The sequence below is a fragment of the Miniopterus schreibersii genome, assembly GCF_964146895.1.
Source record: "Miniopterus schreibersii genome assembly, chromosome: 5".
NCBI lineage: Eukaryota > Metazoa > Chordata > Mammalia > Chiroptera > Miniopteridae > Miniopterus > Miniopterus schreibersii.
The window spans coordinates 57,804,892-57,830,900 of record NC_138106.1 but is presented as its reverse complement, the minus strand read 5'-3'; the positions used below and the strand labels follow the sequence as shown (position 1 = coordinate 57,830,900).

The 26,009-nt window shown below is 41.1% G+C and overlaps 1 protein-coding gene across 1 annotated transcript; it reads right to left on the bottom strand.

Moving 5' to 3' along the window:
• Positions 1-24,868, bottom strand: LOC308557479 (uncharacterized protein). The gene is made up of 14 exons (XM_081137992.1): positions 24,840-24,868; positions 22,315-22,468; positions 21,132-21,292; positions 20,995-21,045; positions 20,070-20,355; positions 18,508-18,517; positions 12,443-12,494; positions 9,601-9,693; positions 7,702-7,846; positions 5,401-5,546; positions 5,218-5,301; positions 4,565-4,832; positions 2,703-2,898; positions 1-142 (listed from the first exon to the last, which is right to left on the bottom strand). The coding sequence occupies exons 1-14, from the start codon at positions 24,861-24,863 to the stop codon at positions 64-66; spliced, it is 1,749 nt and encodes a 582-aa protein (XP_080994118.1). The 5' UTR covers positions 24,864-24,868; the 3' UTR covers positions 1-63.
• Between the last annotated feature and the right edge of the window lie 1,141 nt (positions 24,869-26,009).

Here is a 26,009-nt window from a genome sequence, read left to right as displayed (position 1 = left end):
TGAGAATATCCAAATCAGCAATCATCAAGATACAAGTTAATTGAGCTGTGAGCTCTCCACCATTTATTCTTTATTGAGAGTATCCAAACCAGGTTGCTTTTTCTTCCTCACTTTAACTAATCTTTCCATCATCCTTTTATTCCTATAAAACAAGTTAGAAAAGAATTTTTTAAAACTTAGAATAAGATAATCATTCCATATCAACCTCTTGGAAATGACCAATAAAACAAGGAATCCACTTCTGGAGTTCCGCACCCTCAACCTCCCCTAAGAATGGTAGGTGAGCCTAGCCCAGCGTGGCTCTGCGGTCAAGCATCAACCTAGGATCCGGGAGATCATGGTTCGGTTCCTGGTCAGGGCACATGCCCAGGTTTTGGGCTCGATCCCCAGCAGGGGCATGCAGGAGGCAGCCATCAATGACTCTTATTGATGTTTCCCTTTCCCTCTCCCTTCCTCTCTCAATCAATATATACATATTGATTGGTAGGTGAAAGAATTTTATGTGGTAAATAAAGAAACAAGATATCAAGCCTTGGGGGTGGAGGGGGAGAGAGTAACCAAAGAATTTATATGTGTATATGCACAACCCAAGGACACGGACAATGGTGGGGAGAGGGACTGGGGAGGGGGAAGGGACGGGATGGAAGGGGTCATTGGGGAGAAAAAGGGACATCTATAATATTTTAAACAAAAATAAAATTTTAAAAAATAAAATAAAAAAATAAAAGGTGCCGCTGGTTGAGAACCAATGGGGGGCATAAACTCTAAAAAAAAAAAAAATATATATATATATATCAAGCCTCACATTCTGTACACAGTTGGTTCCACTTCTTTAACTTTATACTCTCCCTTCCTTTCCCAGTTTCTCCCCCATCCCTTTCTGTTCACACATGCTCATGGTTTTCCCATTAAAAAAGACAAAGAAAAAAAGAGGAAAGAAGGAAGCTCCCTTGATATTACTAATTTCAACTAACTGCTATCTCCTCCTTATCACTCAGGTTGTAATTATCAATATGTCCTGTCCTGTCCTTCTGCTCTACCCTAACTTGTCACTGTCACAAACCTGCTTCTACTGGCCGTCTCAACCTACTCTCAGAAAGGCCACCAATTATGGACTAAACTGAAATTCTCAGTGGCACTGCAGCCCTGGTCAGTGTGGCTCAGTTGGTTGGAGAGTCATCCCACGCACCTAAGGGTGGTGGGTTTGATTCCCAGCCAGGGCTTCAGATCCGAGGGCATGTGCGGGAAGCAACCGATGGATGCTTCTCTCAACACTGTTTCTCTCTCCCCGACCCCCCTTCCTCTAAGATCAATTAAAAAAAAAAAAAAAAAAAAAAGCACTGCATTATCCATAATCTTACATGTCCATCTCACTGCCAACCACTTCCTCCAGAAACTCTGCCCACTGCTCCTTTTTCTCACTTATTTCCCAGCTTCTAACTGTACTTCCAACTCTCCTTGCTCACCTGCCATCAATATATTGATTCTCTTTAGAGTTCTTTCCTACGTCCCTGTTAATTCCTATATACTCTCATGTACAATTTAAATGCTAATGACTCCCAAAAATATTTCCCTGTAACCCATACTTATATCTCAGGCTTCTAGACCCATGTCAAACATCTCCCAGGTATCACATTCTTCCCACTAAACTGGACAGATTTCTACCTTTCCTCCATCTAATAAGATAACACTTTATTCCTTTTACTCCTACATCTCTTAAATTTGTCCCATTCCTCTTTAAATTCTTTGCCAAGGTCATAAATTATGTTTTTTCAGAATTATTATAGTAATCTCTTATTTACCCTGCAACCTAGTTTCTGCTTCAGGATTTCAATCCACTTAAAAAGAAAAAACCTTAGCTTCCCTCCATACCCACACCTCACATCACCTCCACCCAATTCCATCAGCAAAAGCTGTTACTAATGGGTGACCATTAGGAGGTCTATAGTCTATAGAAAATCTAAAGCATTGCTTGTGTATGTCCAATGTATATTTTCCTGAACAGTGGGTGTATAACTATCATTATATTCTCAAGGGAATCTATGTCCCAAAAGTAACTGAGAAATTATGACTCACAAGATAATATGAGACCTTTATTGCAGATAGAAACCTGTCAGTGGTCTACTTTCCCCTTACCTAGACTTATGTCAATACAAGCTTCAATCATATTGACCTATTTGCAATTTTTAAGTATGTCATGCTCTTTTATTTCCAGGTATTTATATGGGCTATTCCCACTACCAAAATGTTCAAATTATTATTTTCCAACCGATAAGGTCTTCCTCAGTACAGGTAATCCTTTCTGAAGTTTCTCTAAGCTATCTCAATATATATACTACCCATATATTTTCAGAGCATCTCTTCTCATTTCAGCATGCTATATGGATTTTGCCATACTCATTTTTCTTATCCACAGCTAAATATCTGACATGTTAAGAAGTCTGTTTTTTCTTAAAACAGGTCTCTAAAATTGAGGCAATTAATATTCTAACTTGTCAGATACTTTAAGATTGCTAAGAAGCCACATTTATCTGAGGTTTAATCCACTACACCAAGTTCTTTTTCCTTCCTATCTTTGCCTGATCTATAAAGCAAATTAATAGAACAGTATGTTTACCTTCTGTTTTCTCCTACTAAGCTGTTCAGAAACCCATTTAGACATCTACTTTTTTATGTACCATATAGAAAAATATTTAAGTTACCTCTTAACACATTCAGGGCATAACATATTATCTTCTAGGTCTGGAGATGGGAAAGTGCAGGCTGGTAACAGTAAGAGAGAGATCATCTTCGTGGGAGTGTCAGGCACCCAGGCATGACCTGCACGGAACTGCAGGCGAACCCAACCCATTTTGTCTGCCAAGAGAGGTCTGCCATGGACCACACACCACCTGACACCTGGAAAGAGAAACAAATATAAACAACTAAGATCAAGTAATTCAACTCCATTCAACCTCTCAGCATATCACTCTTGACTTTGCTCTTATATTCTGTTGATGGATCAACTGAATGAAAATCATGAAAAATGTAGACCAAAAGACATGATAATCTAACTTCACAAATTATATAACATTAGGAATAATAACAATTAAGTTTTAGAAATGCTTGCTTTGTGTCCAGAATATTGCTAAGTGGTTTACATGTATTCATACATTTATTAAGAACATTATTAATATTTACCTTCTATTTACTTTTTTTATTTATGGGTGAGGTAACTGAAGCTTGCAGTGCTAAATAATTTTCCCCGAACCAAGACACGGATCCAGGTATTCTGATTCACAACACATTTGTCTAGCTACTACATTGTACTGCTTCAAATATAAAAACAGGAAAAAGGATCTTTGTTTAAATGCCCAAGGAACAATCTAATTGGGGAGACGGATATTTAAGAAAAAAACAAGGTAAAATATCAAGTGTCTGAAACAGAGAAAGAAGCAGGCACTGTGAGCTTAAATATTCATAAAAATTCCCCAGTCAGACTGTAAAACAATAGATTATGTTTAGCACTACATATCCAATAACTAGGCACGTTCCTGGATCATAGGTGCTTAATAACTGCTAAATGGAGAGATACTAAAAGGATGAATTAGTATCAGATGCTACTAGGTCATATGGCACATTAACGAAAATTAGAGGTGTCATCTTTGGGTAAACAGTCCTTCAGAGACAGCTTGGTGGCTGGAAGGCACTTTTGGAAATTAGCAAAGGGGGCCCATTCCTTTTCACAGGAGGGAGTGCAGCTTGGAGAGCAGACAATGGGCCGATCTCAGCTTCTGCCTTCCTTTTGGCTGGGTTTCTTGTGTAACAAACAATGCTCATTCCTATATACAAGTCAGCCCTGGATAAAAAGAGGATCCAGAACACTTTTGGAAATGAGTTGGAGAGGAAAATAACTCAAGCAAAAAGGACAAGGGTCACTTTGTGTTGACCTGAGCTAGGGTTTGCTAACAGAGATGAAAACAAAATATCAAGGAGGAAGAGTTGGAAGTCACAGCTAAGTTATTTTCAAGATTTCTTAAGAGGACAGGGCCCCCAAACATTTTGATTATTATTGCCTGCTTTTAATGTACCAAGTTGTATCCCATAAATCTCCCAATCATTCTATGAGACTGAATAGATGTAATCTTTATTTTATAAATCAGGATACCGGGGTTTACGCTGAGTGACTTGCCAATGCCACATACCAAGGAAGTCGTTAGACAAGAACTTGAACCAGGGCTGTTCAAATCCCCACACTCTTACTCACCATGCTATGAAGAAAGCCTTGAGGGAAAGGAGAGAAAAAGCTGAAGACCTTAGGCTGTGGCTGACCACATTACAAGATTATGCTTTCTTCCCTCCTTGCACTCTGCTTAGTGATTTGAAAGGGTCACAACTCAATTACCTGGCTTAGAAATTCATCCAGGCAAAAGCTGACTATCAATCAAAAGTCCTCTATGAACCTAATATTCAATCTACAGATATTTTAACTAACTGTTTTCCTTGTACTACTTTTCAGCATTGGACTAATAAATGTTAACCTTCTTTCCCTGGAATGGTATTCACTGTTTAAGGTTGATCTTACCAGATGTTTGCAGCAGAAAATTCTCAGCAGAAATAGGAATGGAACAGGAATTCGCAGCCTTAGGTTGCACGGCTCTTGCAGCAATTCTTGACCACGCTGCCAACATGGCCTCCTGAGCTGAAGTTGTCACTTCAACTGTATTGGTCACTTCAACTATATTGGTCCATTCCTGTCTCTTCTTACTCTTCTGACTTTTCTCACTCCTTGCTCTCTTGCATTTCCCAGAACATGACTGCAGTGTGGCCTCCTGTGGTGTTTCAGCAATACTCTGCAAATGGGATTCACGGTGAGTTTTTCGTGAACTGCTCCTGACATGATGACTTGTATCAGTGTCATCATTCTTTATGCATTGACCCAGGGGGGTCAGCGTGGGAAAGGTTTAGGAATGCTAGCTCCCTTAGAGTAGGGTTCTCAACTGGGAGAAGTTGTCGATTGCTAAAACTGTGGGGCGGGAGGGTTGCTAACCAACATCTAGTGGGTAGAGACCAGGGATGTTTAGTCTGCTACAAAACCTAAAATACAGAGGGCAGCCCCCAAAACAAAAAGAAATTATTTGGCTCAAAATGTCAATAGCCTTGGTTGAGAAACCTTGCTTAGAGGTACAACATATGCAGAGATCCTGGGAGAAGGGGGAAAATTCAGTCAGAACTCACATTTACACTGTCTCCATAGTTCCCACTCACTTGTTTTTCTTCAGAATAAGCATGTTCCTTGAGCCTCAGATAAACATCCATTTTCTAAGGAAATTAAGAAGGGGAGAAAAAGTACAAGTTGATATATTGACGAAGTTTCCAATATCTGCTCTGAGCAGCAGAGATTCTCGCCAAGGTACTCACCTTGCCATCAGTGCTCAGATTCAGTTGTTGGCACCAGTTCTGCAAAGTGTCGAAACGCACTTTATGAACTGATGGCAGAGTGGTTGGCAAGGGAAGGATTGGTTTGGGGCGATCTTGGAATTGTCCATTCGTTTGAGGAAGATTAACTGAGAATAGAAAGAAACCAAAGTAGTAATAATTTAAAATTTGTAAGATTCTTTTATAATTTTACAAAGTTCTCACTTATTTCTTACAACCCAATTTGTGTATATGCGTACCAAATATTTTCCTTCGTATTACAGATAAGGTAACAGAGTAAGAATAAAGGACTTGGCAGACTTGGGTCTCAAATGTAAGTTTGACATTCAAATTCCCATGCTTGCCCAGCCGGGCGTGGCTCAGCGGTTGAGTGTCGACCTAGGATCCAGGCGATCGGGGTTTGATTCCCGGTCAGGACACATGCCCGAGTTGCGGGCTCGATCCCCAGTCGGGGGTGTAGGAGGCAGCCTGTCAATGACTCTGGTCATTGATGTTTCTGTCTCTCTCCCTCTCCTTTCCTCTCTGAAATCAATAAAAGATACTATTAAAAAAAAAAAAAAATCCCATGCTTTTTACACTACATACAGCAACCTGTTGTTTTTATGACCATCAACACCACCTGAACAGAACATTACATTGGATTGCTCCTCCAAAATATCTAATCTAGCTTTTGGACCTATAGAAATCAAAGAAAGCACCCAAACCAACAGTGAACAGGCTGCCCTATTTTTCTCTACAGCACTTTGTCTGTGCTCAATCTACTTGGCTGTAACTTGTCATTATCTACTTCATCTTTAAGTCCTTATTATTGACCCTGAAAAAAAAAAAAGTTCTGGAAATACTTATTCAATGCCTTTATATGAAGGACTGAGGACATATAGGGTCATGATATTAAGAGATGCTAGCTATTTGATCAGTAATTACTCACCCAGCAAAATATTAGATGTTTTTGATTTTATCTTCCAAATACTATATGATCTCACTTATATGTGGACTCTAAAAAATCAGAACTTAGCCCGGCCAGGTGTGGCTCAGCGGTTGAGCATCGACCTAGGATCCAGGCCATCGGGGTTTGATTCCTGGTCAGGGCATATGCCCGGGTTGCGGGCTTGATCCAGTCAGGGGAGTGCAGGAGGCAGCCAATCAATGATTCTCTCATCATTGATGTTTCTATCTCTCTCTCTCTCCCTCTCCTTTCCTCTCTCTTAAGTCAATAAAGATATATTTATTTAAAAAAAAAGCAGAACTCACAGAAACAGAGTAGAGTGGTGGTTGCCAGAGGTTTTGAGGTGAGAGCAATGGGGAGACGTTGATCGAAGGGTACAAATTTTCAGTTATAAGATGAATAAGTTCTGGGGATCTAATGTACAGCATGGTGACTATAGTTAACAATAGTATATTGTATGCTTGAAAGTTGCTAAGATAGTAAATCTTGCCCTTGCCAGTGTGGCTCAGTTGGTTGGAGCATCATCCTATACTCAGGTTCCATTCCCGGTCAGGGCACACACCCAAGTTGCAGGTTCAATCCCTGGTCCCAGTGCACACAGGAAGCAATTGATCGATGTCTCTCTCCCCCCTCTCCCTTCCTCTCTCTCTAGAAATCAATAAAAACATACCCTTAGGTGAGAATTAAGAAAAAAGAGAGTAAAATCTTAGGTGTTCTTACCACAGGGTGAAAAAAACTGTGTGAACTTTATTCTGGTAATCATTTTATAACATATACATGTACCAATCATCACATTGTACACCTTAAAATTACAGTGTTATGTGTCAGTATTTCAATAAAGCTGGGGAAAAATTAGTCTTTGTAAGAGGTACGTAAAGAATGTATTAACAAGCATATATGCACAACCCAAGGACACGGACAATGGTGGGGAGAGGGACTGGGGAGGGGGAAGGGATGGGGTGGAACGGGTCATTGGGGAGAAAAAGGGACATCTGTAATATTTTAAACAAAAATAAAATTAAAAAAAAAAGAATGTATTAACCAAAATGAAGAGAAGGTTGAGCTTCATGGGTTGGAAATTTTAACTCCTATCTAGCTGCCCCATAAGACTACACTCTGTCCAAAGCACTCCACAAGCCGATTATTTTTTTATTATTTTATTTTGGTCTTAAAAGCAAAGCAGTACATAGTGTTTAGCAAATGACAAGCATGCGAGTTTGAGAAATCTCTTACCACAGGCAACTGAGGTGAGACTTAAGCTAGGACTTGTAAGGTCAAAGAATAGAAAAGAAAAATCAATTTTCCTGGGCTTCCTAGAGCAATCCTTGTCCTCTTACCTTTATTGTTTGTCCTAGGAGTCGTCAATTTGCCTTCTGAGGTTGAAGAAACACTTGGTTCCATTTGGTGTTCATTACATTCCTCATTAAATGGAACCAACGTGAGAATCACACTTTGTTCATCTAATTTATCCTCAAAGAAATCCTGAAAAAGGAAGGGTCAATCACAAATTCTCATTTGATGTATACAATTAAACTGCTTACCTTCAACTCACAACTAATGAGTAAGACACTGAGAAGGTGGATGGAATAAGGACCTGAGATTTCCTCAAATCTGATGTAAATTAGTAGACCCTTTACTAGATTAAAAAGAAAAAACAATGAGAAAATGGACAAAAACATTTACAAATGGAAGGGGTCTGTGGAAACCATTTTCCTCATGGCCTTTCTTTCCATCAGCTAAAACACTAAATACTTTCATTTTATCTCCTAAATCTGTATGAAATGTGTTGCTACCTTCCCATCTTCCATCACATGATTCACAATTCAAGCTATCATAACTCTCACTGACAGATGCAAGAATCTTCTATTATTCCAAAATCCATTCTAATTCCACTCTTCAGATTGCTCTCCTTCCTTAAAATATTTCCATCGCTTACCATTGCTTTTCTGGTAAATGACAAAACTTCCATTGTGTAGCCTGCACATTCCTAGGCAGTGTGGCCCCCTGCCGGCTACTCCAGCTTAAGAGCTTTCTGAGCTTCGGCCATGCTGACCTCATTTCAGCCCAGGGCCTGAGGGGGGAGCATGTATCTGTTTTACCCCCGTTGCAGTCACAGTAATACACAGTGCCCGTCACAGATTGGGCCCTCAGTGCTCTTTAATGACCTAATGACGGGAAGATGAAGTGCACAGATAAGAAGTAACATTTATTGTTTTTGTACAGTAAACCTGCTCTGTGCTAGATGCTTCCTGTATTTCTCATTTAATCCTCATAGCATATTTGTAGTAATTTATTACTTTCCCTATTTTACAAATTGGGCAACTGGGTCTCAGAAATTAAATGACCAATGCCTCAGAGTAACACATGCTTGAGTAAATCTCTCAATTTAGTTTTTCCTCTCAAGACCAACGGTGAATAAACTCCATTTCAGCCCGATTGTAATACTTGTCCCCTACGGCAGCCAAGCGGGATCTGGTGCGGCCACCCCCTTTCCCTATTTAAATCATCTCAACGGCTTCCTCGTGCTCGCCATCTCCTCGCTTGCATAGGGGTTTTGCATTTGTATGCCACTTTTTCAAAGCACTTTCACACACATTCAATGGTCAGCTTCACAAAAGCATTGACATGACTGGGGAAATAATACTCCACTCTAGAGATAAATGAGGGCTCAAAGCAGCTATATGACGGGCCCATAACCGTACACTTAATGTGGGCCAATTCAGTCCTCTAGCCTGGTACAGCAGCCCTGAAAATACCCAGGAAGCCTCTTGTCCTCCCCTCCAGTCCAGGGTGGCCCAAGCCCAGTCTGGAAACCCAGTGGATCCCAAAGCCAGTGAGAGTACATTACATCTCACTCCTGGAGGAAAGTAAAGCTAACTGATCGTCACTCCACTTTCTGGGTTTTTCCACATTACCCTTCCCCACGTTCTCTTTGCCGTAGCTCTGCACTTCTTTACCACTTTTATCTTGTCCACTCACAGCACGCCTTTCTGCAAAATAAACCTCACACTCTGCACTATGGAAAGAGCCTTTGAGTCTCCCTTTTACTCACCCAAAGATCAGAGCCACAATCACGTGGAAGAAAACCAATCACTCCCCCAAAGAGGGGATGCAAGGTGGAGATTCCTTATCTCCAGAAATTAAGGTTCAGGGCGAGAGGGGAACATACGCGAGCTGCAGAAAGGCTTTGAGACGCGAACCCGCGGGAAAAGGAATCCTATTCGAGCTAAGCTTACCTTCCCGCTGCCTTGAGAGCTCGGGCTCGCCATTTCCAGGGCCGCTCCGAGGAAGGCGGGGCCGCCAGTGCCCAGGAGGCCTGCAGGTCTCTCCTTTTAACCGGACGGTTTCTAGCCCGATTTCTCTTTTTATAAGCAAATGTCTCCTTCTACTTCCTGTTTCTCCAAAGAGCTCTTTTCTTTCCACTCTTCCTGCCCCACCTCCATTCTCTGACTATGGGATCATTTTATCAGTTTTATCCCCTATCTTGTCTATTAGGTGAGCTTTGAATTATTGGGTAAATAACATCCCTGGAAATACTTTTAAAAAGAGACATTTTTATCCTTCAGGAATAAAGACTTGGGAGAAAACTGGAAGTAAAAAAACTCTTGCAGACAAGTTACAATTGAACAGAGCAGGTTTAAACATTTGTCAGTTAATAGAGTCGATGAATGATGTTATTGTGAAAGGAATAGAAAAAAAAGATTAGGAGGTGTTTTATAACTGATTGATGCCCCAGTGTGTCACTCACTGGGAGACTGGATTTAAATTGTAGGGCTTGAATAACATAATCCCTCCTGGAAGATTTAGTTCTAAACACAAATAAGCTTGTAGTACTGGTGAGCCGGGTAGAAGGAAAGGGTTTGGCCATTTAGAATAGGAGCTGCAAGAGCCAAAAAATTAAGGCAAATGATAGACTGATGAATGCAGAAGGAACTACAAGCACGTGGAATCGCAGGAGCATAATGTTGGAGGCAGGGTGTGACAAGAGATGAGACTGAAGAATTCACAGATATTTCCATGGCATTCTAAGGAGCCAGAGCTGCTAAAGAAAACATTAGCAGACAATATGCCAGCACTGGCACCCGGCTTTCTGTGCCCTGGGAAAATGGTTTGGCCCATTAGTCTCAGGACCTTGGAGCCCAGATCAGTTTAATTTTGTCTACATGTACTATATTCAAATTGTGGTCTTCAAGGGCTCAGCTTCAGGTTACTGAAGAAATGACTGAAAAAATAAATTATGAGACCGCACCCCAGACCTTCAGGAATCTGTGCTTCAACCACGCCTTCAAGTAAATAATTACCTAAAGTAAAAACACTTAAAAGTCTAGAAGCAGAGGCTAGATCAGGGTGTGACCAAATGGTTTTAGATTAGGCAGATAATGGTTGGAATTCCTGGCTCCTTTCTTTCAGGTTAGAAACTGAATCAACCCATAGAAATTCAGCCAGAAAAGCACTCCAGCTTTCCACTTGGGTGTGGCCCCACCTGGTGGGCTAGTCCCCAGTAATTTAAGGAGGAACTGACCTAGTAAGCCTGAACTGATCCCAGTGCCTTAGGCTAGGACAGAACTTCAAATGGGAAAACTTTAATTATCACTATTTTTCCTTCTTAGCATTTATTACAATATAATTATCTTATTTGGTTTCTTGGTTTTTGAAAATGTTATATTGTGATAAAGTTCAAACAGGTACAAACCAGACAATAATATCACGAACCCCCATGAACCCATCATTCCAGCTTCAACAACTATTGATTTCCAGCCAGTCCCATTTAATCTAAATCACAACCTAGTCCAGCCAGCATGGCTCAGCGGTTGAGTCCAGAATGTCCCAGTTCAATTCCTGGTGACAGCACATGCCCTGGTTGTGGGCCCGATCCCCAGTAGGGAGCATGCAAGATGCAGCTGATCCATGACTCTCTCATCACTGATGTTTCTCTCTGTCTCTCTCCCTCTCCCTTCTCCTCTCTGAAATCAATAAAAATATAGTTAAAAAAATAAAAATAAACCACCACCGATTCCCCTGGTTTATTTTGAAGGGGCTACCAGACTTCATGTCATTTTATTTATAAACTTGGGGGTAGGGGTAGACTTTTTCTAAGTATAATTACAATATCTTTTTCATATCTAAAAATAATTTTTAATAATTTTTAATATTATCAAACTATTCAGTCTGACAAATATCCAGCAGTATTTAAGTACCCAATTGTCTCATACATTTCCTCTCATTTTCTTATTTAACAATCTGTTTAAATTAGGATCCTGAGAAGGTCTGCATATTGTGATTTGTTGATATGTGCCTTAAATTTTCTTTACTCTGTAAATTCCCCCTTCATTTTATTGTCCTTACAATTTTTGTTTTGATCTTGTTTAAAGAATCATGTGAATTTCCTGGAGTTTCCTATCTGTATTTTGCTAATTTCATTTGTTCCTCTATTAAGCCTGTTCTTCTATCCTTTGTGTTTATTCTAAGTTGGTTTGATCAGATTCAGGAATGGCTTTTTTTTTTCTAAACTAGAACTTTCTTTCCCTCCCTCTTCACTCATCTGACTCCTCATTGTTTAAGTTTATATTTTTTAAAGTTGAAGTATGCTTGACATATAACATTATACAAATTTAAGGTGTACAACATGTTAATGTGAAACATTACTGTATTGTAATACCATTGCCATTGTAGTGATAATTAGCACTTGTAATATGTTCTTTGAGCCTAAATGTCCATTTCTTGGAGTGTCCCTGAGGGTTTGCTCCTGTTCTTCTCTCATTCTTTTCTTTACTAGAATTCATTTGAATGTGTACTTTTGTATATATTTGGGATTATATTTGTTTAACTTTATTTCCTCAGTTAGACAGCAGGTTCCAGAGGGCAACAGCCAGACATGTTTGGGTCCCCTTCGGTCTGTGCAGAACCTTGCGCTGTGTCTAGCTCAGAATGGAGGCTCAGTCAGTGCTGTTCAGATTGCTGAAGCTTCCTCCTGTCTCCCTCATCCCACCCAACCCCTTTTTGAGTAGAAGCTCCTCTGTGCTGCTGCTAAAGGTATGGTGGAAATGCTGATCATAGACTGACATGCCTCTCTCTTACCAGACTATGACATTCAAAGTCATCTTCATTCTCCTGGCCTTCAGCACAGCGCCTGGTTCAGAGAAGGCTCTTAATGAGGTGCAACAAATTACTCTCAATCGTATTACACCAACGTAAGTTTGGGGCTCAATATATACCTCAAAGCTCAAAAGCAGCCACTAAAAGGACATAAAGCTATATATATATAGAACCTAGGCTGCAGGGAGAGATATTAAAAAGAAAGAAAAAAATTGTTTATGAACACTTGCTGCTTTTTTAAAAAAATATGTCTTTATTGATTTCAGAGAGAGGAAGGGAGAGGGAGAGTGATAGAAACATCAATGATAAGAGTCCTTGATTGGCTGCCTCCTGCATGTCCCCTACTGGGGATCTAGCCCAAAAACCGGGCATGTGCCCCAACAGGGAATCGAACCAAGATCTCCTGGATTATAGGTCTATGTTCAACTGCTGAGCCATGCCATCCAGGTGGAACACTTGTTTTTTAATATTTATTTCAATAACAGAGTTCTGAAATAAAAATGCATTACCTATTTCAAATATATTTTATTTACTATATATAAGTTAAGTATTTATAAATGCATTCTATTTTCAAAATCCTTTAAAAAAAATTGGAGGAACATGCTCTAAAGGGTAAATGTTTGTGGTGCACCAATATGTAATAGATAAAAGTGGAGTAACTCTGGTTGAGAAATAAAACCCTAAGGCACCCACAGAAACCTAAGGTTCTGAGATGCACTTGGGAAACTATGGTTCAGTATCGCTTTCAGGTGGAAGGGATGGCTACTGAGTTCTTTCGTTTTCTGAGGAGGAAAATGAAATTGCACTGAAAGATGTTACCAACTTTTGCCACGTCCTTCATTTCAAGAATTTTCCCACTTAAAAGAACTATGGAACTAATCTCTACTTTAGAGCAATAGTTACAGATCTTAACCTTCTGACTGAGACTAAATGGGCATTTTTTCTTTTTTTTTTTTTTCTCTTTTGAAAAGTATCTCTTCTGAATCATGAAGCAATAGTGTTTTGTTTTGTCTTTTGTTTTGAAGGACAGCAAATGTTATGCTCAGAGACTGGATAGTCTTTGCCAGCAATTTATTTAACCCAGGTTCTCCGTGGGAATTACAATTATAAGTCCACATCTAGTATGAAGTGTGCCTTTTTGTGCTAGAAGGCACTTCGGAGAGATGGCATCCAAGCTAGAGCTGGTTTCCAGCTGCCAACACAAAAGCAAAAGTTCCCTGTTGCTAGAGCTTGTTGCTAGGGAACAAAGACTTCAGTGTTAATAGGCAAACTGATGTCTGTCACCTGCATGCTGGGGTGGTTTATCACCACCACCTAGGTGGGATGCCCTTGCAAGGCAAGAGAGGAGGCTCCAAGGGTGTTTGGAGAGTTTTTAGGTTAGGGAAGAGTCACTTTGTCCAGATCTAACTAAACTCTCAAATACTCCTCACAAACTCTCAGTATTTAGTCTAAATGTCCCCTTGCCACCCTACCCGGTTTCACTCAGTGGTTAGAGTGTTGTCCTGGGAATGAATGGTCCTGGGTTCAATTCTGGCCGAGGGCATGTGCAGGAGGCAACCAATCGATGTGTCTCTCTCACATTGATATTTCTCTCTCTCTCTTCCACTCTCTGAAAAAGCAATGGAAAAAATATCCTCAGGTGAGGCTTAAAAATAAATAAATAAATAAATAAATAAATAAATAAATAAATATCGCCTTGCCATAGTTGCTTCTCCGCTTGTATATATCCATAAGCCCCCGTGGGGCCCCTTAGCTGCTGGGCTGCTGACTGCTTATCAATGACAACAGATGTAGAATGATGACATCCTTACTTTACTTATGTCAAAACAACTTTGCTTCTAAAGAAAAATAATTTTTTGTCTTTGTTATTGTCATAAACAAATGGATTAAAACAACTTAAGTCATGAACAAGTGGGTTTGAAATCATATTAAACCTATGCACAACAGTAACTATTGGGAGGATCTCAAATTCAGCATCCAGACCAGTAAGGTCTGTCCTACTCCATTCAGAGGGTGGGGTTAGGACCGAGCAGAAAACTGGGAGGAGTGGGGAGGGCAACTTTTGATGGCTGGACAGAGAATTGATTTGGTCATAGGTTCTCCAATAAGAGTCCCAAATTTAGCCCGGCCAGCGTGGTTCAGGGGTTGAGCATCAACCTAGGATCCAGGAGATCGTGGTTTGATTCCCGGTCAGGGCACATGCCCAGGTTGCGGGCTTGATCCCCAGTAGGGGGCGTGCAGGAGGCAGCCGATCAATGACTCATCATTGACGTTTCTCTCTCTCTCCCTCTCCTTTTCTCTGAAATCAATAAAGACATATTTTAAAAAGTTTTTTTTTTTTTAAAAAAAAGTGTCCCAAATTTAGCTCTACCCCAAATTTGTGTCCTTAGCTGTGTTCTTGGCTGGTCAAGCCAAGTCCTTCCTCACCCTCCTCTGCATATTGAATGCATTTCATCCAGATCTGTTTCCTATAAAACAAATGGAATGTGTTAAATGTATTGGAGTTGGAAAGCTCAGTTCATGTTTCTCTCTTGACAAGGCTGAACATTGGTGTCAAAAATGTTTGGACCCCCTAGCAACTGCCCTGCTATCTGAGGATTGCGGATGAAGAAGGGTGGGGACTCAGGCCAAGTAAAGTAAACGCGGGCTGCTCCCTTTCATGGCCCCATCTGTCACTTGTTCCTTCTTGAGTTTTCTACTTCTCCCTTTTCACAAGTTCTGCCCTACCAGCACACAAACATTTTTAAGCCTGTTCCCCTTAAAATAAAACACACACACACCTCCTTTAACACTATGTATTTAAACTACTGTTCTCTCCCCTTTTTTACAGTTGTTCAATTTTCTAAACATAATCTCCTTTATAGTTAGGAGGAGGTTTGTGGATTTTAGGGAGGATTGGAGAATGCAACTAGAGATTTTATTCTGCCAGGGGCAATAAGGAGGGGTAAATAAATAATCTTAGTGGTAGAATAAGACTTATTAAAGAGAATTTTAAGTTTATTTTAGTGTGTTAAGAACAGGGAGCTATCCATAAGCAGAACTGGAAAGCAAAGTAAAATTCCCAAATAAAGGAAGAGAGAAAGGAAAATAGAAACCTGAGCAATCTAATGTAAACAGGGAAAAAGTTAAAAAAACAAAATTAAAATAATATACATACAATAAGGGATAAAGTGTATATTATTTATTACACTGGGAAAAAAAAAGAACACTAATCATCATGCCTTTTGGCTTAATCTTACTGAGTTAAGAGCATTAACAATTTGCATACAACAAAGTTTACGGAACACAGCAGATGAATTATTTTACATACACATTTTAAACATATTATGTACTTATGACTCAGAAGTAACCTTGAGCATTTTTAAACAGCAAAAATATACAAAACAGTTACAACTGGAAATAACACCGGCAAAGTGCCCTGTGTTTTTATGCCAGAGACACACCATAGAAATCTCAGGTTAAGAAAACTTTGAAAAACGCTTTGTATCTTAAGAAAGTGTTTTTGGGGAGTGGAGACAATAACGGCTTTTCCTTTGGCTTAAGGTAGTCAGCAGTTAGAAGTTGTTCAACTTAGTTAGGAGGCAGCAGCCCCTTAAGGGTTCAGAATTCAGAGGCTGGAGTCCAGCTTTGGCAGGAGCACACCTGCTTCCACATCACTCCCTTCACAAAATTTGCTTCAGATTCCTGCTGTGAGAGAGCTGCTGGGGTCACTTCTGTTTCAGATGGGTAATCATCGGACGATGTGAATGACTTTTTCATCTTAACTGCAATGAATGATAATTTGTGAAATGCTTGTCCATTTTAAAACACAGATGTCTATATCCCAGCAGGCACTGTCAGGAGTCTGAAGGTAACATCTGCTCCCCACTGGTCTGTGGGCCTGTAAGCGGGGAGCATGGAAGGTGTCCAGTGGCCTGGAGTTCAGCTGTCAGTGGCACCATGGATGATTGTAGCCACCTTTCTACCATTAATTATAATCATAGATGTACTTTTTCTTGGCATTATAATCTCACTGGAGGCTTCTCATTAATACTTTATTCCTATAAAGCAAAAGAAAGTCATCCTTTAAAAACCACACATGAAATATCAAGAATCCCACTGCTGAACTGCCAATAAAATTGCCCTTAAACTTTAGCATAGTGTGTGGAAGGCATCTGACCAGGTCCTCTAGGAATGGCATTTTCAGCCAAGTTATGTCTAACATGGCCTCAGTGAAATTTTTTTTTTTGGTTACCATTTTCCAAGTTCCCCCAGTCTGTCACTAAAGAGCTATCCAAAGTGACCTCAATTGCATTGAACTTTCTTGGCATAGAACTATGGCCGGAAGCAGGACAGCCAGAAGCAGAAAAGACAAGCACACACTCCCTGAGCCAGGGCCCAGGGGGCTGCCACTCCTAGATAGAGGAGGAGACTGGCCTGAGAGGCCCACCCCCTTCAGACTGCAACCCTCTACCAGGTGTGCCAGATCTCTGGTGTTCAGTGACCACGACCCCAAGGGGTGGAGGGTAAGCAGGACAACAGAGAACTCGAGGTGGAGCCCAGGGCGGTTCCTTACAACTGAGGGGTGGAGGAAAGGATCCCTCGGAGCCAAGACAGGCTGCACCAAGTTCCTCTATTCGGAGGGTTTCTTTCCTTCCCATCTTCCCTCCCCTTAACGAAAATTCCCTTTAAGCATCCTGTTGCTCCTCTTTTCCATTTGTACTTTCAGAAAATACCTTCAATTGCAGTCTCTCGTTTTTTCCTCCCCAATTCAACCAACACCAAATTTTCTGCATACCCTTCATTGCTTTGAATCTCTCAAGTATACTATTTGTACCTTCCTCAAGCTTTACTTGGGATTAAGAAAACTTCTCCCTGCAAACTCCCCCTGAACTTCATACTCCATCCAGCTTTCCTCATTTATTTTCTGCCTCCTTTAACATGTCCCCCCAATACTGCTGTTCCTTGAAGCTCTGTGCTCAGCCCCACTGCAACTATTATCTTTATCAATATTTAAATAACCACCAAATAATTATCTAGATGCCAGATTTTTTTTTCCACCTATAGAAGGTGCCAGGCTCACTAAACATGAAAAACTGAATTACCCCACAAGATTTTTCTAATAGGTCTTACACCCTTCCCTCCTTGCAATGTAAGCCTCAGTCCATTTACCTGCTTAAACCCTTCAGTGGCCCATCACCCAGGGATGAGCTGCCAGACTTGACTCCTTGTCTGTCCAACTGACAGACACTGTTTGCAAAATTTTGCAGACGTACATTTTTCTTGTTTACTTATTTTTCACAGTATCTTTAGATGGGCACCATTATGTACATTTTGTAACTGAGAAATCAGAGGTGTATTTCCCACCATATTCTGCCTCACTGAACTACTTGCAATTTCTATGTTGTCCTAAGTTCTTTCACAGCCTTGGCCCTGGTCCCTATACTGAAAAATGACCTTACTGCTTTTCATCTAGTCAGTTCTTCCATCATGTTAAGAAATCTCTTCTGGCCCTAGTAGGTTTGGCTCTATGGTTAGAGCGTCGGCCTGTGGACTGAAGGGTCCCAGGTTCTACTCCTACCAAGGGTGCATACCTCAGTTGCGGGCTCCATCCCTGGCCCTGGTCGGGGTGCGTTCGGGAGGCAACCAATCAATGTGTCCCTCTCACATCGATGTTCCTCTCTCTCTCCTTTCCATTCTCTCTGAAAAGCAATGAAAAAAAAAAAAAATCCTCTGGTGAGGATTAAAAAAAAAGAAATCTCTTCTGTGTAATGCATATACTTGAGATATAGTAATTATCAATATGTTTCTCTAGAACTCCTCTCCCTCAACCAAAATCTAGGTGCCCACTTTTAGTTTGGAGAAAAGCACTAGGTAATTACCTATGAATGCATTTGGGGCACAACATATTGTCCTCCAGGTGTAGGGGTGGAAAGTTGCAAGAAGGTGGCAAGAAGAGTGCACACACTTTCCCTTGTTTCTCAGGAACCCAGGGTTGCCCAGCATAAAACTGTAGTTGAACCCAACCCTCTGTGTCTGCAGGGAGACTTTGTCCATGGACCACACACCACATGACACCTGGGGAAGGAAAGAGAAGTATGAACAGAGCAAGACCAAATTATCTTATCATGTTTGAAATTGCGTCACAGCCTTTCATTCTTTCTCATGTGCTAGCTCTTGAGATATGAGCCCTGGAATTCTAACTTAACCTGTTCTATCCCGTTCCCTTTAGAAAATAATGCAAGACAGTTCCTGTTACAACTTTAAAAAGAAAAACTATAGTTGGAAGTGGTATAGTTGCAAGTGGGTAGATGGTGGTGTAGGAGAGGCAAAACTTTACCTCCATCCGTCATCTTAGGCTTTCAGCTGGGACTCTTTAACAAGACAGATTAATAAGAGAAAAACAGCTTAGTAATGTGTTACAGCGTAGCAGTGCACACCATGTAGGAGAAAACACAACAAAAAATAACTCAGGATGGAGGCTTAGAATTCCATCTTGTATATCTTTTTCTACAAAGAACAATAAATTTGTGGAGAAATGATAAGACAAGGGAAAGCAGTTTTAGGCCCCAAAGGGTGGCAAACTGTGGGGAGGTAAATATATGGGAAGACACTAATGGAATAAGATTTGCTTGCAGGTTCCTCTGGTGTCATCTCTCAGTTGATACGAGTTGTCTCAAGCAAAAGGAGAATTTATATCTTACCTTTTGGCAGGAAAGGGGGAGTTTGTTTTTTTTTCTTTTCTTTGTTTTTTTTAAATATATCTTTATTGATTTCAGAGAGAGGAAAGGAGATGGAGAGAGAGATATAGAAACATCAATGATGAGAGTCATTGATCGGCTGCAGCCCGCAACCCGGGCATGTGCCCTGACCGGGAATCGAACCCTGATCACCAGGATCCTAGGTCGACGCTCAACCACTGAGCCACGCCCGGCCGGGGCTGGTTTTTTTTCTTCCTGAGATAGTTTCATTGCCTTCTCAAAATAGTTTTTTTTTTTTTTAAATGTCAAAGAGGTATATTTGTGGATGACTTATTCTGGTTTCCTTCAATAAAAAGACTAAACCAGAGCTCTGAAATGGTCTTCATGAAATAGGTTCAGGGATGTCAACACTTCAACAGGCAGTTTATTGAACTTGCCAGTTTATGCTCTTCCTTAATTCTTACAACATTATGAGGTAGGCATTATAAGTATTCTTAACCCCTTTTACAGTGAGAAAACTGGGAACTAGTTGAAACCATTTGTCAACGTCTCTCAATGGATGTTAGAAGATCCAGGGTTTCAGCTCAGGCAGTTGATTTTGGAGCCCTCCCTTCTAATTCTTTCAAGAGGAAAGAAATTAATTCTAACAGATTGCCATCCCCTCATGATGACATCAATAATTTAAAGCAGTGGTTCTCAAAGAGTGGTGGCACCATGACTAGCATCAGCAGCAGGGCCGGGGAAATTGTTAGAAATGCATGTTCTCAGGCCCTACCGCAGATCTGAACCAGAAACTGAGGGGGGTTTGGGGTGGCAGGAATCGCCAGCCCTTCAGGTCATTTTGATACACCCTAAAGTTGATCAGAGATTAATATCAATTAAACTTATTTCCTCATCTGAATCAGAACCAACTTTGATATTGGGCTTACCAGAGGCCTCCTGCGGCAAGGCCATGGTCTCCACCTTCCCGGTTGTGGCTGCAATTCTGCTCCAGGAGGCAAACACAGCATCTGGGGTGGAAGTTGTCACGAAAATATTGTCCATTCCCTCAAGGAGAGCAGTAGCACCCCCTTCAAGACCAGGCATCCCCTCCTCAAGGGGTGCAGTCACTTCAGGAAGACCCAAACGTTTCAGAGTCTTTTTCTCCTTTCTCATCTTCAATTTCCTTTGTGATACTGTCAACATTTTGGCCTCCTTTGCTGTGTCAGGAAAATCCTACAAATAGGGTTGGAAAGATTAAAGTGCTATTAGAAGTGCAGCCAAACCCTGGCTGGTGTGGCTCAGTCCCATGCACTGAAAGGTTTATGGTTCGATTCCTGGTCAGGGCACATACCCAGGTTGCGGGTTTGATCCCTGGTTGGGGTATGCGCTGGAGGCAACTGCTCGATGTTTCTCTTTTCCTTCCTCTCTCCCTCAAATCAATAAAAACTTATTTAAGCCCGGCTGGGCGTGGCTCAGCGGTTGAGCGTCAGCCTAGGATCCAGGAGATGGAGGTTCGATTCCAGGTCAGGGCACATGCCCGGGTTGTAGGCTCGATCCCCAGTTGGGGGCATGCAGGAGGCAGCCGATCAATCACGACTCTCTCATCATTGATGTTTCTCTCTCTCTTCCTTCCTCCCTCTGAAATCAATAGATATATTTAAAAAAACCCACAAAACCATATTTTAAAAAAAGGTGTAGCCTCATTTTCATTACTCTTTGCAGAGCTGGTGAAAAGTGAAGACAAGGAAGTTGTGCCTTCTTAGAAGAAGTGGAGGGGCTAGGAAAATTCCTTTACTACTTTTTCATACTAAAATAGGTAATTAGGATGAAACTAAAGCTTCCACTCTGCCAAATTTCCCACAAATTACTCACCTTTTGATTAGGGTAAGCATGTTCACACAGCCTCTTATATACTTCCAATTTCTAAGACAAGAGAAAAATGAGTTAGTAATCAAAGTAAGGTTGCTACCCTTTCTCCCAGCAGCACTGTCTAACACCCTGGCCCTCACCATGCCTTTGGTGCTCAGTTTTAATTGCTGGCACCAAGCCCTCAGGATGTCTCGGTGAAGCAGGTTAACTGGTGGCAATTTAATGGGCAGTGGAGGAACTGGTGGCTTCTTGTGAACTCTTACTCTTTTATTGTCTTGTGCCATCTTTTGTGGAAAGGAAGCTGAAAAAGAATGGGATAAAATTAGTAATAATTAACTTTTGGGTAACCTTTTAAAATGTCGAAAGTACAATCACTTTTAGTTATCATAGTACAGTTCCCATTTTAGTTAAATGACTTACCAAAGACCACAAAACTTCAAAGGGACAGACCTCACACCTAGGACTTAATACTACGGAGTTTCACTGTTTAATTTCCTAAAAGTCCCTCACACACTTGTGAGCTCCTTAACCCACAGACTCCAAGGAGGTTGCCTAGAGATTGTACTTCCATTCCAGGGGAATGAGAAAAGTTTTAGACCTGAGATCATAAACACTCAGTGATGCCTTGTCTTCCCACAAAGCAGATAAACCAGTCAGCAATGCTACAAGCACAGCCACTATTACCCAAATCTGCCAGCCCTCCCCATCAGGGAGCACTGTTCTCAGGGCACACAGGTCTCCCGCGGCACCTCGCACACACCACTCAGGAAAAGACTTAGAGAACACAGCTACAGAACACACAGTTATGTCGACACTAATAATCACTAGGTATAGTTCAGGCATTTCACCTAATCATTCCACGTAAACTACAACCAACCCTCCACCCCATCCCGACTCAGCCCCGTAGGTATTATCCTCGATTTAAAAAACAGGAAGTGGAGTTTCAAGAATGTTATTTCAAACTTACATCCGTCTGTCCCAAATCATTGCACATCGAGGTCCTTAACTCCAAGCAGTTAGTTTTAAAACAAAAATTGTAATTTCCACGGCCGTAAGTCTCTTTTTAAAGAAAGGTTTTATTGAGCCAAAAATGCTAGCTAAAAAGAAGATGGAACGAAATGTATTGTGGGAGTTTGGAGACAAGTAACAAGTTTTAAGAGGTGACCGGAAGAAGGCTTCAGGGAGGTGAGGCTGAAGCTAGGCTTCAAAGGTGAAGTGTGGGATTTGCAGAAGAGAGGGACACATTTCTTTCCTACCCCAGAAAAATTCCTCAGGCTTTTTAAACCCAAGGCAATGGGATCTGAGGGGTTGTGCTCTTCTTACCTTTGTCTTCTTTCAAAGATCTCTTTCGCTTGGTCTCCTTCCCAGAGGTTCTTTGTACACTTGGCTCATCAGCAGTCTGATGTTTCTCTTTAGCTTGCCCCGGTTGGGATTTGCAAGACTTTTTCCCCTCCCCTGACTTCTTTGAGGAGTTCCGCTGGGGACAGAGGAGCCAGTCAGTCATTCCTCTGGTGCCTGACCCACCACATTACATTACCTGCCTGAAGGTAACCCACACCCAAGACACCAAGACAGTCCCTGAACTCGCTAGCAGTGTGCATTCTCTGGGAATCATCTTAAGGCTCAGGTTTAGCTAAAATAGCGAAGCAATAACGGAGAAATGGGAGGAGGATTTGAATGTATGAGAAAAGACAGAAAATATGGATACAAATAAAATAGAGGGACCTATGCTCTGCTTTGGAGGAAGCCCTTATATCACCTACATTATCCTCATTTCTCACCTGGAAGATTTCTTCCCCCCATTTCTTTATTCTTGACCTGTTCCAAATCAATGTTTCCCCGAGGGATGCTACACATCCATTCCGTTTATTGTTCTTAGCAGGGAAATATGAAGATAATCAAATGTCCTTAATACAACCTACCAGCCTTGTATATTCCATTCCAGCTTCTTTTCCTTCTTCACCTTTAATTTCTGTCTGCAGTGACTTAAGTTCCAGTCACAGCATTCCTTTCCAGCCCAGTTACTTTGACCTAAAGCGATTTCCCTCGGCTTCCCCCACCCACCCACCCACTTCTATTTATATTTTAAAATCGTACTCTTTTAGAATCTCACTTTGGTAACCCTTTCTGGTATTTGCGGACCAGGTCAAATCTACGACGTATTTCCTCATAGCCACCACTTGTCAGCTGCAGTTTTACATTTGCTTGGGATTTGATCAATGTCTGTTACTCCATTTGATTGTAAGCCCCACAGGGTAGAATTTCTTTTCCTTTCATTGTAGGCACTCAATACATACTGGTTAATTGAATCAAAATAAACCAAAATAAGTAAGAGGACAGTTGGGATGTTGGGTAATTCGAGAAACTGACATTTGTTGAGCTTCTATCTTCTATCAGGTATTGTTCGACACATTCCTTATTTTCTTTTGTTTAAACCTCACAGCCATCTGGTGACAATTTATTACTTTGTTTTTGAAATGCTGAGAATGAGAGGTTACATAACTATGGACACACAGATAGGCATTTTAGATAAAATTAAATCCAACTATGTCAACTAGCTCCCAAATCTAAAGCCTTTCCCTCATCCATCAAGGTGGGACAAATTAACATTTGTATGGCACTCATACAACTCTATTACAGTTTAACATTCATAGTCAGATTTTACATTTGCAAAACTCTCTTCCCAAATACTTTTGGGCCTCACAAAAGCCTTAAAATTGAGAGGGCAAAAATCTAGGAAAGAGGCCCCGGAGAGTGGTCATGTTTCCTTGGCTGAGTTCAATTCTTCTGTACTGAAAGAAACCAAACTTTGCCACCCTGAGGCTGCCTTTTTGGGATATTGATTTTAAGCTGTTTATTAAGAAACAAGACTCAAAAAGAACTTTGACCCTCCCCCCTTTCCTTCCCAAGAGTCTAAGAAACATGCTTCAGGAAGGAGATTTTAAGATGTTCATTTTGGTCTAATTTGAATTAAGTGTGCTAAATAGGAGGGCTTCAGGCAGGGGTGTGTTGGAAAGATATCCCCGAGTCCCATAGTTTGAGTTGCCTGACAAAGATTTTTCTGCCATGTAAGTTCAGATCTTTTTCAGCTACCTGTAAATTGCCCATTTTCACTTATGAATCTAAGATCCCACTACTCCCCCCTGTTCTATTTTATCCAAAATGTCAATGTTGCCTCACTATCTTTGGGAATTTTCATGCTCATGTGAATTCCCCATGCCCATGTATTAAAATTTTATTTTCTCCTGCTAATCTGTCTCCGCTAACTTGATTATAAGCCCAGCTAGAAGAACTTAGAAGGTAGGAGGAAAAGTTTAATATTTTTAGCCCTCACAGTACTAAGCCTCAAAGCCTCTTCACCTTTGGTTTCTGTCTGCAGTGCTCATCAGTATGTGTGGCTTCTAATTATTTCTTGGCTCTAACAACCCCAGGGGGGAAAAAAAGGCGAGCTCAGACCCAGCACCTTTAGTTTAGGATCCATGTCTGTGGAAGAGAAATGAAAGGATCTCCCTAGCCTCAGTCAACTGCCTTTTTCTAAAGTCTTTTCCTCACCTCCCTTTTTCTCCTGTTACTATTTCCTTCTAGCCCTGATACTTGATTCTTTTGACAGGATAAAGCACCTCTTCAAAACCAATACAGGCAACCCATTTCTTATTATCTCCTCACTCCAATATAGCAGGCTGCAATCTTGTCTAGAACTTTACTTCTTAAAAAGTCAAGTGTAGGGAAGAAAATTCTAAGGCACTTTTTTTTTAAACTCTCAAAAGAGTAAGTGCGCTCATGGTGAGACTCACAAAGACAGAAAAGACTCATAAAGACAGAAAACAAAGCCACAAAAATGTATTTACCTTCTTGCTTTTTGCATTTTCCATACTCAGAAAAGAAGTTGAGGTTTAGAAAAAGAAAATCTTCTTACTTCTGAAATGGCCCCTGGCCCAAGATTGCTTTTTTAAAAGTCTCCTCCCACTTCCTGCCGTCCAAAGGCACTTTCCCCCCTCTTCCTTTCTTTTCCCTCCCCCACAATTTGCGAATGCTAAATGTACGTATGTTTTTATTCAGAAGGGGACTGCTGTATGAATGAATTAATACTATTCCTCGCCTTTGTTTGTGTGTGAGCCTTTTTAACATAATTATCTAAGGGGTGGATCAGGAGACCTTGGAAAGTTGAAAACTTCAGAAAAATTCCAAGGGAAAAACAAAAGTTACTGGAGACTTCTGAACTGGATGTGTGAAAGGGTTGAAAGCCAGAACTTGTAGAAACTGTAGAATTTCAGGGCCAGGCTGGTGGCTTGAGGTAAGCAAAAATGTTTTCATGTACCACATAACATTTTATGTCTTAAGGAAGTTACTCAACCATTTAAAACTCCAGTTTCCCCATCTTCCCACACATGGAAAGTTTGCAGGTTCGATTCCTGGTGAGGGCACATACCCAGGTTTCGAGTTCAATCCTTGGTCTTGCTCGTACAGAAGGCAACCGACCCATGTTTCTCATATCGATGTTTCTCTCTCCCTTCCTCTTTCTAAAACACATATCCTCGCCCGGCCGAGCATGGCTCAGAGTTTGAGCATTGACCTAGGATCCAGGAGATCAAAGTTCAGTTCGATTCTCGGTCAGGGCACACGCCTGGGTTGTGGGCTTGATCCCCAGTCGGGGGCGTGCAGGAGGCGGCCAATCAATGACAACTCTCCCATCATTGATGTTTCTATCTCTCTCTCTCTCCCTCTCCCTTCCTCTCTCTGAAATCAATAAAGATATATTAAAAAAGAAATACATGGACGTAGGAAGTAAGTAAAGGTGAGTTAAGAGTAAAGAAAGAAGTGTAGGTGTGGACTGAGCAAGCCCCAAAGTACCCAAAAGGAAAGCAAGTGTCTAGATGATCTGGGAGGTCATACTGGGGGTTGGGGGTGGGGCTTTGATTAGTTTTTTACCTCTGCTTACAGACAACAACCAGTAAAGACTTACCAGTTAAGGTTTATATAGAAAGTATTTGATTGAGTCACCTTTCTTTTCCAGTGTA